This window comes from Apium graveolens, unplaced genomic scaffold (genome assembly GCF_009905375.1).
Source record: "Apium graveolens cultivar Ventura unplaced genomic scaffold, ASM990537v1 ctg4842, whole genome shotgun sequence".
Lineage (NCBI taxonomy): Eukaryota > Viridiplantae > Streptophyta > Magnoliopsida > Apiales > Apiaceae > Apium > Apium graveolens.
Window position 1 is genome coordinate 13,503 of NW_027418714.1, and position 14,393 is coordinate 27,895.

A 14,393-nucleotide genomic window follows, 5' to 3' on the forward strand; every position below is an offset into this window, starting at 1 on the left:
CTGTCTGGGCTTCCCCCTGAGTAGATGCATAAGTTGAATGGGGAGGAACCTCCACGGTTGATGAAATCACCTGGGTTGCCTCTAATGGTGTTCCTTCCTCTAGAGCTCCAATTGTTCTCCGTGTTCTCGCCATGGTTGTTGTTGTGTTTCCCACAGACGGCGCCAAATGTTATGGATAAAAAATCAAGGTTATTACTTGCTGTATTTAATACTAAGATTCGGGAGCTCAAGGCCTTTAATGGCTGCTCTCGTGTTTCGTGACTCAATCTGCCTTTACGAGATGCCTACGTATCTCTGTGAATTAGAGAATCAAGCCAAAAAACATAGTTCTGATTGGTGGGGGTGAGACCCCTTATATAGATGTTGGGAGTCCTTGAATTGGACTTGGTGTAGGAGACTTGGTGGGCAAGTCTCATAATTAGAATGGACTTAGGAGTCCTAGGTAGTAGGAAACTGATTCCTTATCCTTTTAGGTCCCCTTGAGGCTAATCTCCAAGGATTTATATCCTTATCGGGACTCTTTTCAACATCTGATTTGTCCCTTATTAATTAATTATGAAATTAATTAATAATCAGGGCTTTTGGGCCTTTTTTATTCCATCAGGCCTGATCTGGTCCATCAGGCTTAACCTTTCTGGTCTGAGTATCATATATCTTTTTATTGGGCCTAGCAGCCCACAGTTTGTACAATTAATGCAGTATTTAATTATACAATCATAATTTATTTATCCCTATCAATTTCCATAAACACTGTTTTACGAGTTTGATCCTCGTCAAGATTCAAAGTATTGCTGAAGCATTTCGCTCAAAAATATCAAAATGGTTTTGAATACAATTAAGGAATCAATTCTGGGATTCCTCAACTAAAATTTTAATATTCAGCAATTATGATTTTAAATGTTCTGCTCTAATGCAGATATCGGTTTTATGTCAAAACAACCATATATATATTATAATGAACTTGCTGAGCATTTCTTTCGCTCATACTTGCCTGTTTTTAAATTTAACCTCCAGTGAGGATTAGCTTGCGCTGTTTAGCTGCGTAATTCGAGGAAGCAAAAAGAAGCTTTTGGAAGGTGGTTGATCCAGGGTTTGCGGGCTAGTGTAAGTTCTATTGTATAAAGTTTTTTATATTATATTATAGTTGTATATTTTATTTGGGCCTAGTATACTTCATTTCGAAGTTATACTAGTGGGCTTAATTTTGAGATTGAGATTTGTTGAAAAGAGTTTTAAAAGAAGGAGAAATTTATTTGTGGAATTTTGGATATCTTGTTTCTAGAACTATAACCTTAAAAGATCTTGGATTAGTTTGGGGTCATAAATGATAAATATCTTCCGCTGGCATTTATTTATTGATTTAACAGGTTGATTTGGATTGAGGTTTCTTCGTGACGACCAAATCCTCTGACCCCGGATTTGGGGGCGTTACAGAAGCCGTTGTAGAGGCTCTTCAATTTTTGAATCAAGTTTCTTCCTGAATGATGCTTTGATCTGCTTCCCTTTTTGGCAGGCATCACACAGTCCATCCTTTGTAAACTCCACTAGAGGAATGCCTCTTACTAGTTCTTTCTTTACCAGCTCATTCATGGTCTTGAAGTTTAAATGGGATAGCTTCTTGTGCCATAGCCAACTTTCATCTTGACTTGCTTTGCTGAGAAGACAAGTTACAGATTCTGCTTTGGTTGAGTTGAAGTCAGCTAGGTACACATTTCCTATTCACACACCAGTGAGAACCACTTTGTTGTTTTGATTGTTAGTCACAACACAGGCTTCTTTGTTGAAGGTTACTGAGTTGCCTTTGTCACAAAGCTGGCTGATAATCAACAGATTGTGTTTGAGACCATCCACTAAGGCAACCTCTTCAATGATGACATTGTCCTTTGAAATCAAGCCATATCCCACAGTATAACCTTTGCTGTCATCTCCAAAAGTAATACTTGGACCAGCTCTCTCCTTAAACTCTGTGAGCAGGGTAGAATCACCAGTCATGTGTCTTGAACAGCCACTATCCAAGTACTAAAGATTCTTTCTGTTTCCCTGCACACATCAAAATCAAATCAAGTTGATTTTGGTACCCAAGTTTCCTTGGGTCCTGCCTTGTTAGCTTTCTTCTTCTGTTTCTTAGGTCTTAACTCATTTGACTTAGGAATTTCAGATTCTTCCTTAGTCATTTGGGTTGGGCCTTTGAAACCATTTAATGCAACAGAATTATCATGCATATTATGGCTAACAGGGAATGGACATGCTTGGTGCAAACATGTTATTCCAGTAAGGCATGCTAAATGGCATTTGAGGCATATTGTATGCAGCATAATATGGATTAGGTGCAAATGGCATATTAGCAAACTGTGCATTCATATTCTGTGTAGGCATAGCATTAACAGGCATGGGAGGCATGACATTCATGTTAGGAAATTGAGGCTGAACAGACATGGGAGTAGGCATGGTAGATTTGCAATTAACAGATAAATGATTTACACTACCACACTTGACACAGATTTTTCTAGGAGCATATTTATCAGGTGTGTAGTTATTGTGTTTGTTAATCCCTACTTTACCATTCCTATTGTTTTTCTTTTTAGTCTCTGTTTTTACCTCTATTTTCTCAAGTCTGTCACTTAACTGTTTGACAGTCATGTGACCAACATTAGCCTTTTTCCCTTTCTTAGCTTGACTTGACTCTCCTGAAACAAAGTTCTTGGAAACAGACCCATACTTATCATTTAGATTGATTAATTTGGCTTTTCTAATGGGTTTGCTTACAGCCGACGGATGAGGATTTTTATCATTCGACGGATAACACTTTTTGTTATCCGACGGATAGTCCTCATCATCCATCGAGTCTACATCTGTCAGCAACCCATCTACCAAAATAGGTTCTAGTTTCTCTTTATTCTTTTTCCAGGCTTCATCACAAAAAGACTCAATTCCTTGAACTTTAGTGATTTGAGCATGAACATCCCTGGATGTTTTCCATGCTTTAATCACCTCTTGTTCACGCTCGAGCTGCTTCTTCAGAATTTCTTCCTTTTTCATTAACTCAGTTAATTCCTCCTTGGCAATCTTACACTCAATTTTTAGTTTTTCAAACTCAACAAACTGAGACTCAAGCACATTATTCCTCTCACTTAAAAACAAGTTGTTTTCTTTGATTTTAGCATTTTCTTTAGTAAGAGACTTAAGTGTAACACACAAATGATACAATTCTGTAGACATGTCATTTATTACATCATTACACTCAGCTTTAGATAAATGTGCAAGGTTTGTAGTGATTACCTGATTGCTTGAGGAACTTGTCTCTGTTTCATCAGACTTGGCCATTAGAGCTAGATTGACATAGTTGACATCTTCATATTATCCAAACCATCAGCTGCCCAGTCATTCTCTTGTGTAATAAAAGCCCTTTCCTTCTGTTTGAGTAGATCAAAGTATTTTTTCTTATAATCCACAGACTCAAACCTTTTCTTACTGGAATCTGACTTTCTACACTCATTTGCAAAATGCCCTGCCAAGCCACATTTGAAACATTTGAATTTTGACTTATCCACCATGTTTTTATTTGGCTTGGCTGCTCCAAAGTTCTTCTTGAACTTGAGCTTGGAAAATCTTCTTGAAAGAAATGCTAGGTGCTCATCAATGTCCTCCATGTCATCTTGGCTCAATGAATCTTCACTTTCTGCAGCTAGCCCCTTACCTTTATTCTCACAGACCTTTGAAGTTGATTCTACAGCTTCCATCTTTACTTTCTTCTCCTTCTCCAGATCAGCAACTAGTGCAATGGATCCTCCTTTCTTCTTTCCTCTCTCCATTCTTTCATCCTGCTCTATCTCAAGCTCATAGGTCTTCAGAATGCCATATAGTCTATCCAAAGTAAACTCATTATAATCTTGTGAGTTTCTCAATGAGACTGTCATTGGTTTCCATTCTTTTGGAAGAGATCTGAGAAATTTCAGATTGGAGTCTTTAGTCTGATAGACTCTTCCATGCAACTTAAGAGCATTTAGTAGTTTTTAGAATCTACTAAAAATGTCAGTGAGTGACTCACTTTCTTCATTGTGAAAATGCTCATACTGCTGAATCAGGAGCTGCATTTTATTTTCTCTAACTTGCTCAGTGCCATCACAAATTATATGTATTGTGTCCCAAACTTCCTTGGTAGTTTTGCAGTTGATGATGTTATCAAACATGTCTGCATCAACACCATTGAACAGAATGTTCATGGCCTTTTTATCTTTCCTGACTTGTTCAATGTCAGGATCAGACCATTCATGCCTTGGTTTTGGAACAGATGGCTCGTTTCCTGTTGTAGCTCTCATTGGAACATGAGGGCCTCTTTCTATGCAGTCCACATAGGCCTCATCTTGAGAAAGCATATGAAGATGCATCTTTACCTTCCAATGATGGTAATTATCTTTATCAAGAAAAGAAATCTTGACTCCAACATCTTTCTTGTTCATCTTGCTGAATTGTTTTGATCTTTAAACTCTTTGTAGATTAAGAGCTTGCTCTGATACCAATTGTTAGTCCCTTAACAATATAGCAAGAATTACAGAAGGGGGGTTGAATGGAATTCTTGAACCTTTTTCTTGAAATAAAAATGTTCAACTCGATTATAGATATATTTGTTTTGATTAGCACAATGCGGAATGTAAACTTAATTGAATCAAAATATAAGTAATTAAAAACAAGAGTCTTTAAAAACTTTCTGGTGGATTTAAACAATTCCACCAGAGATATATATAATATATCGAGAGGACTCTGTGTGCAGAAATGCTCACAGCTGCTTACAAATGGAACTACTGAGAATACATGAAATGCTAAAGATTTTGCTTACAAAGATTTCTCTGTTTTTGTGTTTCTCAGCTATCTCAGTTATTTTTCTATTTGCTACTCTCTTGGTTTATATAATACCAAGATTACAAAGTCAAAAAGACTGAACAAATATAAAATCTAACAGTCTTAAGCTTTGCTGCTTTTCGTCCTCTATTACCCAGTTAATGGGTTTCCACAATGTGTTTGTATACATCTCGACGGCTGTGTGTCATCTTTCACTGTTCAACTGCTATTTGAATTCTTCATATGATCATCCGTCGACTTTCAGAATATCTGTTGATGATTTAATTGATCATCCGTCGACTGCTATATTAAACATCCGTTGATAGTCATTTGATCATCCGTCGATGGCTTTGTTAATCATCCGTCGGTAGCTATTTTGGCACTTGACTCTATATCACTTATGCAGAATTACAAGACATCAATTATGTACAATTAATCAACCTATTCTGCATATCTAGTTAAAGTCAACATGACTTATATGCTACTACAGATTCTATACAAAGGTGCATACATAACTGTGCTACAAACTTATTATTACATAAGCTACTCACTCGATGGATAATAAGTTAATCATCCGTCGGGACTATAATGAGTTATCCGTCGGGACTACAATTCTTATCCATCGAGTGCTACATAATTTCACTAAGTAAAATCTACTTAGATGTTTTGTTTATGAAATCATCAAGTACACAACATATGCACAACAACTCTGAAACGTAAAGCTTGTCCCCCCTTTCCCCAAGTAGAAACTTGTTGATACGGCTTCACCAAGAAGTCATATCTAGTTGGAAAGGAAAACTCACCGATATTTCCCAGGCGGTGCCTGTTAATGGATTAACTTGTTCTAAGAATTTTACTTCCCGAATGTTGGGTAAGTAATCAAAAACTCTTTTATCAAAACAGCAACCTTGTTGCGAATATAAAACACACCACAGAGCCGGATCCCTCAGGTTTTGAGCGAGTATTTAAATCCCCTTCAAAAGGAGGATCTTAAATATAAAAATGAGTTTTGGGATCCGCCCTAACCTTTAAAAATTATTTTGAAGACTCGAAAACATTTTTAAGAATGTTTGGAGTAATGCTGATTTAATAAAATAAATCAGTCCCAATATATTAGAAATTATCTGAATATTATTATTTAAATAATATTCCCATAAAGAATAATCTTTATAAAAATAATTGAAGTAGAATTTTTAAAACTCATACTTGAAATGAATAATAAATAACCAAAGATATACTTATACGAAAGTACGATCTTTATTTGAATAATCGAAAATAAGTTTGATTATCGAAACATTATTCTTTAATAAAATAAAGAATATTATTTAATAAAATAAGCGGAGTCATAAGTCCTCGAATGAATATTCAAAACAATATTCATTAAATAAAATAAGCGGAGTCATAAGTCCTCGAATGAATATTCAAAATAATATTCATTAAGTGAAATAAAGTTATCGAATAAACCTTATTCGAATAATAGTTTTGAAAACTATTTATATATAAATATAAATATATATATATATATATATAATATACTCGGGAACATCGTCTCCCGGTTTAGAAAATATGTTCACCTTTGGGTCCCCTATACTAAGGGTATACGCAACTACTGCTTATCTCTGGCATAGGTATTATGCAACTTATAAGCAATTGAATCAACAATTAGATATCAAGATTATGAAATAGACATGCATATATACCATATCAGCATGCTCCAATATATCTCCAAATTTGCTAATAACAATCATGCACTTATCACAAGATAATGCATATACATATATTTACATCACAACAACAGTATAACGGGTAGAAAACTTGCCTGAGCGACTGAGGGTGATAAAAGGTTTGGCAAGAGTCTGGTAACCTATAAACAACATATAAGTTGGAATTAAACCAAAGTCGCTTATGAATCTATACTTTAACCAATTAGACCCTAACGTTCGCTTTTGCGCTTAACGATTCACTTAAGTCGCTCGAGTACCCTCGACTCCACTATTTTTAATAAATTAACCATTAAGGGTTTTAAGGCGATTCTTTCGCGAGTCCCCTACCAACTGCCTAACCCACTTTACACAATTGTTTCATAATCCAATTAGTCATTTAAGGGCCTTAACCAAGGTTTTAAAGTAAGGCGAGGGGTAATGGTTCGTTCGCGAAACGCTGTTACTTAAAACGGTCGTTTCTCCTAAACCGTACATCGGATTCAAGCGAACCACATATCAAAACGAAGAACGTAACATGAACTATCTAAACATGGCAAATGTTAGAATCTTTTAGTGAGTTCACGGGTCCTAAAGTTAAGAACAGAACAGTTAAGGAAAATCGGGCATTATGACGTTTATGTTTTACGTTTTCCAATTTAATTAACACTCTAAATTATCATCAATTCACTTACAACCACCAATACAACAATATTCAACCATCATACTACAAACTCAATCCCCAACTCCAAGTTTTACCAATTTATCCAACCAATCAAAGACCCAATATTCAAAACCAATACAAATCCACCAAAACTACTTATAATCAAAGATCAAGCCTTAATACTAACAATGCTTCAATAAAACTTAATGGAATCATAAAATCAAAGCTAGGGTTTGAAGTTGATACCTTCCTTGGTAGGTTTTAAGTTGCTATGAAGCCTTATGGAGCCTTAATCTAATCTCCTATAAGCTTGATCTTTCTAAAGAAATCAATAACACAAAGTTAGGTTTTGAAGTTTCTAAAAGTCAGATTGAAAGAACTGTCAAAACGAGGGTCTTACCATGCTTATTTGGATGAGACTTTTGAACAAGAGTTGTAGGCCATCTCAATACCTTTCCAAAGTGCTATAGAACATACTATTTGAGTGAGTATTGAAGGAGATATGGTAGTTTGAAGTTGCTGCTCTGGTTTTGGCCGAGAGCTTGCTTCTTTAAAATGAAAAGTTAAGTTTGTGTTATGATTTTTTTTGTTTTGTTTCTTTGTTTATGGCTTGGCTAATTTTGAGGATTTACCATGGTAAAAAATGAATGGCTCACAATCAACCAACAACACACTTCTTTTTGTCATGCTTAGGTCATCATTCTTATGTCATCCAATTGCCACATATCTCTTCCTTGTGGTTTGATGATGTCACAATCCTTGGCTTCTTGTACAAGCTTGTCTCTTGATCGCTTATTTGTTTTATGGTTCGCTTAACTTTCGTTCTCATTCATCGTTTGAGGGATCATATCCGGGATCTTATTACTTGGGTTCCCCTAAACCTTTCTCAATATTTTATATTCCTTTTTATGATCCCCTCTTAAAATCCTTGAATTTAAATCCTTTTTATCCTGTCACCTTATACTCAATTCTTTCGGTATCTGGTGGATTTTCGGGAAAAAATCAAAGTGTTTGGATTTGAATTCTGACGATCTTTACATACACTTATTTACTTTATGGAGTACTAATACGATCTTAGAATTTCCATAACAGTACTCCTATATAGCGTGCTCTGATAATTTTCCTTAATCATCATCATCAGCAAAAGTTACTATTATCCGTGTTTCAAATTTTTCCAAAAATTGAGGTTATTACAGTAGAAGTGAAGAAATTTTGTGAAAGTAAAGTGTGAGAAGTGAACTCACACTCCACCCCTTATATAGAAGAGCTTAAGGATGCACAAACGTGTCTGGGCCTAAAGAAATGGGCCTAAAAAAGGCGGGAAGCCCATAAAATTTGAAGTTTGAAAAGATTTATAATCAGAATTCAAAGTTCATTGAATGAATCAAGGCTCGAAAAGCCTCAACCACGCCGAGAGTGCATGATTCCTAGGTGTGGTACCAAACCTGTCTCCTAGGCGTGGGTGCACAACGCCTAGGATCTATATACAAATTGGCCTTCAACAACGCCCAGGGTGCATTGTTCCTAGCCGTTGTTAGAAGTGTGGCTCCTAGGCGTGGATCAACAACGCCCAGGAAGCATCAGCCTTCAACAACGCCCAGGGTACATTGTTCCTAGCCGTTGTTAGAAGTGTGGCTCCTAGGCGTGGATCAACAACGCCCAGGAAGCATCAGCCTTCAACAACGCCCATGATGCATTGTTCTTAGCCGTTGTTAGAAGTGTGGCTCCTAGGCGTGGATCAACAACGCCCAGGAAGCATCAGCCTCCAACAACGCCCATGACGCAAGTTTCCTAAGGAAACTGTCTCTTAGGCGTGGATCAACAACGCCCAGGAAGCATCATCCTCCAACAACGCCCAGGACGCCAGTTTCCTGGACGTTGTTAGGAAACTGTCCCCTAGGCGTGGATCAACAACGCCCAAGAAGCATCAGCCTCCAACAACGCCCAGGACACAAGTTTCCTAGACGTTGTTAGGAAACTGTCTCCTAGGCGTGGATCAACAACGCCTAGGATGTATTGAGCAAGCAAAAGTTCTATTTTTCTGATTATTTGATTAATTAGAAAAATGAGTTAAAATAGGGAAAATTGCTAAAAAATTCCCAATAAATAGGGAAAATAAGCAAAAAAAATCCCAGAAAACCTAGGAAAAGTAAAAAATAATTTTCAAAAATTATTTTTGTTGAAAATTCTTGAAAAAATTAAGGATAAATCCCATAAATTAAGGGAAAAATCCTGAAAATTAAGGATAAATCCCAGAAATTAAGGGAAAAATCCAGAAAATTAAGGATAAATCCTAGAAATTAAGGGGAAAATCTAGAAAATTAAGAAAAAAATCCCAGAATTAATGGAAAAATTCTCGAAAATTCTTGAATAAAAGGAATATAGGTAAATCGTTGTAAATGTGTGGGTCGCTCCACACTTTACGCAAAAACGGTACCCTGAAAGGGAATGAACGAACTTAACTTTTGCGAAATCTTATACGGTTTCCCAAAAGTTGGGGGGCAAATGATAGAGATAAATAAATCCTGATTATGTAATTAAATATTACAGTAATTATACATGATTTGGGCTGCTAGGCCCAATAAGAAGATGTATGATATTCAGACCAAAAAGGTCAACACATTGATCAGGCCTGATGGACCAGATCAGGCCTGATGGAACAAAGAAGGCCCAAAAGCCCTGATTATTTATTAATTTCGTAATTAATAAATAAGGGAGGAAAACAGCTATTAAGATAAGTCCTAGTGGGAATATAAATCCTTGTAAATTGGCCTCCAAGGAACCTCACGGGATAAGGAATCAGTTTCCTACTTCCTAGGACTCCTAAGTCTATCCTAATTCAGAGACTTGACCACCAAGTCTCCTATACCAAGTCCAATTCAAGGACTCCCCCATCTATATAAGGGGTCTCACCCCACAAATTAGAACTACGTTTTTTGGCTTGATTCTCTAATTCACAGAGATACGTAGACATCTCGTAAAGGCAGAGTTAAGCTACGAAACACGAGAGCAGCCATTAAAGGCCTTGAGCTCCCGAATCTTAGTAATAAATCCAGCAAATAATAACCTTAGTTTTTTATCCATAATAAAAGAAATCCTGAAAACTCAGGCACTACAAGACCTCTCCAAGAACTCAACAAAGATTTGGCGCATAGGACCTTGCATTTTATCAGCAGCCTCTTTAAAATCCTTGTTCCTCACAAAATGAGTCTGATTGTAATCAGTATTGAATTCTTGAAGCAATGCTTCAAACTCAGCTTCATTCAGATTCTTGTTAATATCAGTGTTGAAAAGTGTCTCCATTTCATCAAAATCAGTTGTGTAAAACCTTGGTGTTAGCAATGACTCCTTTATCCCTTTCTTAGTGGCTTTGTTTGATGAACTTTTCGAGCTGCTGGCTGACATTTTAACTCTGAATAGTTTGGTATTTATAATTCTTGTTTTTATGTAGTTCCCAAGCTTGGATATTGGAATTGGTTTCACCAAAGCCATCTGTGCTGCCATGGTAGCTAAACTCTCTTCTTCTTTTTTTGAGTTGCAACTGGAGAGGGAGAGATAAGAAGTGTGCTTGTGTAGCTTATGTGGGCGTACAAAAGAAACTGAATCTAATCTCATCCAATGAAATCCACTGGTTTAATGGGATTCTGACACGTGGCAAGTGGTTATTGGAGCTAAATGATTATCAGTTAGGTTAATTATGAATTTATTTTATAATTAAGGTAGAATTTAATAGTGTTGGTTAAGCTAGAGTATTAATGAAATTAGAAACACTATAAAGTGATATTGATGGCACAGTTGAGCTTATTAAACCCCTTCACATTCCCTTCACATTTTATTCATAATTCTGAAACAAAATGTAACCAGGGTCTCCTTCTCCCTACCTCTCTTCAGGTCATGGGTCTGAACTGAATCCTCACTGGTCATAAGGAATATGAGCCGTCTTTAACAGCCGTGCTTGCCTCTCGATGACCAAACTAAAAATTCTACGCTCTCATCGACGAACATTCTTTCCCTCTCTGACACTGGCTGCCTCCAGAAGAACAAACTTAAAGTTCTATGCTCTCATGAACTAACACTCTTTCATATGGATAAATAATTACGAAGCTGTAAAAAGAAAAGACTATGACCAGCAAATTGAAATACTTGCTAAATCCTTAAAATTGTACTACATTTGAAATGACCGAAAAGCTTAAAGCTATGCTAAAACGCTGTGAAAGACTAAAGTAGCAACAACTTTCTTACTGATAAATTTGTGGTAATTGGATTAACTGGCATGAACTTCACCAGATGTTTAAAAGAAGGAACTCCAAGCTACATGTCATATACTTGTACGTTTTCGCTAACAATTGCAGAAGTAGGGATACAGGATTTAATGTTGCACAATATTTTAAGTCTGCTTGGGAACCAGATTTGGTAAAGGAAACATCTTAACAGGGAGACTTTCTGCTGTCAGAGTATCATATATCAAGGAGCATGTAAGAATAACTCGCCTTTACATTTAATGATACGATGATGAAATTCGATGGAACAAAATATCTTCTCTCCAGGCATTGTCAATAGAAGTTTCTCCATTGAAAGAGTTCCACTTTCTTAATCTTGGTTCTGAAAAGAGAGGAGATGAAATTGGACCTATTTCAAACCTTCGACTTGCCTCCTCCTTCCCCTTGGTGTTGTGTACCTCAGGGATATTTACACTCTTGGAAGTAGGATAAACATTGTTGCTGTGGTATTTGCCAAGCACACCTTCAGTTTCTACATCGGTTTTTTCTTTTGATATATCGGAATCTGTACATAAAGATTCATCTTCAAGCACTACTCGGAAATTAATCAATGATGGTGGGATCATAGCAAAAATTGTTTCTTTAAGATTGTTCACAATTCCCCGATCATAAGGGTTGCTCGTCTTATCATAACGGTAGCGGATGTTCTGGTAAGTTGTCTGTAAAAAAAGAGGGAAGAAGGATTATCAGAGTAGAGTGTGAAACTTACATCTGAACAAAAAAATACACATCCACAAATAATAAACATGTTAGAGTAGAGAAAATAGCATCTTGATTTTAGTTAGGGGAGTGCTAGTGACGTCGACTTGGAAATTCCCTTGCACATTGAAAGCAGGAACTGTAAGATGACTAGCAGGAATAACAAACCAGCAAAGTCATTTTATCTTCATTTTCTCCATTCATCTATGTCTATATAATACATTCGGAAAACTACATCTCTACACATGTATATGCATATGGCGGCACTGCATGTAATCCGCTAATTAATTGTACTCTAATATAATTTCAGGAGTTAAAAGGTAACCTGATTCGTGCACATCAGGTACAAGTGGAATACAGTAAGCCCGCCAACGAACCATACAAATATGAAGCAATACACCAGTATGAGGACTGCCAATATATCTCTTGACATTGCCTTCCATAAACTTCCTTTTTGGTGAATGATATGTATCAGAGTGAAGGTGAAGGCGTATATGCACATCATTGTTGATGATGTTATAAAGAGGATATAAAACGGATAATTACGCTGCAATGTGATATATAGAAAAAGTTCAGTCAGAAACAGCTAAGCATTGTTTATCATGAATCTTAAATTAGTCACTGCATATGCACACCATGCAACAGGAATTTCTTACATGGAAATATGAAAACATGGGATATGCAATGATCACCAACACCAAACAAATATATACATCTACATATGTGAAGCAATTATAGCCGAACAATTTACTTCAAATATCACATTACGAAATATAATTTCGGATGTTTACAATCCTATATTATTGTTTTTGTAAGTTTTAATACAAAAGCATCATTTATAGTCTTTAATTCTAGAGTTCTTATTCAGCAACTTACGATTCCAATACTGTCCCACCCATGGGCAATGATGATCAAACTTTAGCACACTGGTTGTTGCAAATTGAGCAATGAGAAGTACCTGGCCGGCGGTATATCATACATGTTTGGCAGAACTTCACTCTAACTATTTGGCCATTGATAATCTCATCTCTGGTTCTCGGTACTCTCCGACCACTCGTGGAACGGCTCAACCAATCCATAGACAGTTGATGATGTCCCCGATTCAGGAGGCCTTGAGCTCCTTGGTACTATTCCCGGATTAGTACCAGATGTTAAAATGAGGAAAGTTAGATCCTGCATAGTTCTTATATTGTGTCAAACTTGATCATAGTTAGTTAGCACTCTGTTCTACAGTTGCGGAAACATTTAATAACCTACCAACACTAGGAGGACAATTCCCACAATCAGCACGCTATACCCATACTCAGGACTCGTTTTTCGTAGATTAAGAAACATTTTAGTGCAAAATACTATTGCTGGCATTCCAACCAATGATGCAGTTAAAGCTATTGATGACGCGTCAGGAACAAAGATCAACCTCCCACCGCAGAAAAATTTCTGAAACAGTGTATAAAAATGTCATAGAGCAAGAAAGCAAAAGTCAGCATACTAGCCTGCACAAATGGTTCTAATAGAAATTATATAGCACTAATTAAAAAAAAAAAAAAGAAATTATATAGCACTTCACTAGAAATTTATTTGGCATCTGGTAGGAGATTCATTTACTGAGACTCCGTTGGAGAGATTGAGATGACCTTAGTATTTAGAACAAAAAAAAAGTCATACCCAGTGTACATGACTTTTACGCAACCATACCCTTAATTTTCGGTTACCATTATTTTTAGTGAAGAGGATGTTTTCAATGGTTTGAACTAAATACCATGTATACTTAACCATCGTGGCAAGAACAACCTTCACATTAACTCTGGAAAATATTTAATATGCTCAGCAAAAATGTATTAATACAAGATTGGCATCTTGCAATCAGAACAAGCAAAGTTGAGAAACAAAAGAACATATTGACAAGGTACAGTCTTTGTATACCGACGACAATACATACTGATAGCTAGTGATCATGTACCAAAATGTCATAAACCATTTCATGTTGAATAAAACCTAGTAATTAAGAAATGAATTCTTAACACCGAGTTAAAATATAATAACAAAATTCAAGATTTTTCGTGTCAAAATTAAGAAAATATAAATCACATCGACACGAAACGGAAAGGGGTTGGAGGAGAAACTTACATTATGGCCCTTCCAAACTTGATAAAGCCTGACCCTTGAATTTGAACGAGGATCCATGGCTCCAAAGCCGGGAAGGAGGCAACA

At 36.4% G+C, this 14,393-nt stretch overlaps 1 protein-coding gene across 1 annotated transcript; it reads right to left on the reverse strand.

The window, feature by feature from the left end:
- Window positions 1-13,205: 13,205 nt before the first annotated feature.
- Window positions 13,206-14,366, reverse strand: LOC141702295 (putative protein S-acyltransferase 3). The gene is made up of 3 exons (XM_074505993.1): window positions 14,310-14,366; window positions 13,440-13,619; window positions 13,206-13,355 (listed from the first exon to the last, which is right to left on the reverse strand). Exons 1-3 carry the CDS (start codon window positions 14,364-14,366, stop codon window positions 13,206-13,208), a joined length of 387 nt encoding a protein of 128 aa, XP_074362094.1.
- Between the last annotated feature and the right edge of the window lie 27 nt (window positions 14,367-14,393).

What these genes read in the sequence shown, in the direction of transcription:
- LOC141702295 (XM_074505993.1), bottom strand. Translation starts at nt 14,366, where the DNA reads ATGGATCCTCGTTCAAATTCAAGGGTCAGGCTTTATCAAGTTTGGAAG. An exon ending in AAGTTTGGAAGGGCCATAAT is followed by an intron (nt 13,620 to 14,309) that starts GTAAGTTTCTCC and finishes ACACTGTTTCAG; the next exon opens with AAATTTTTCTGCGGTGGGAG. An exon ending in GAATTGTCCTCCTAGTGTTG is followed by an intron (nt 13,356 to 13,439) that starts GTAGGTTATTAA and finishes AGAACTATGCAG; the next exon opens with GATCTAACTTTCCTCATTTT.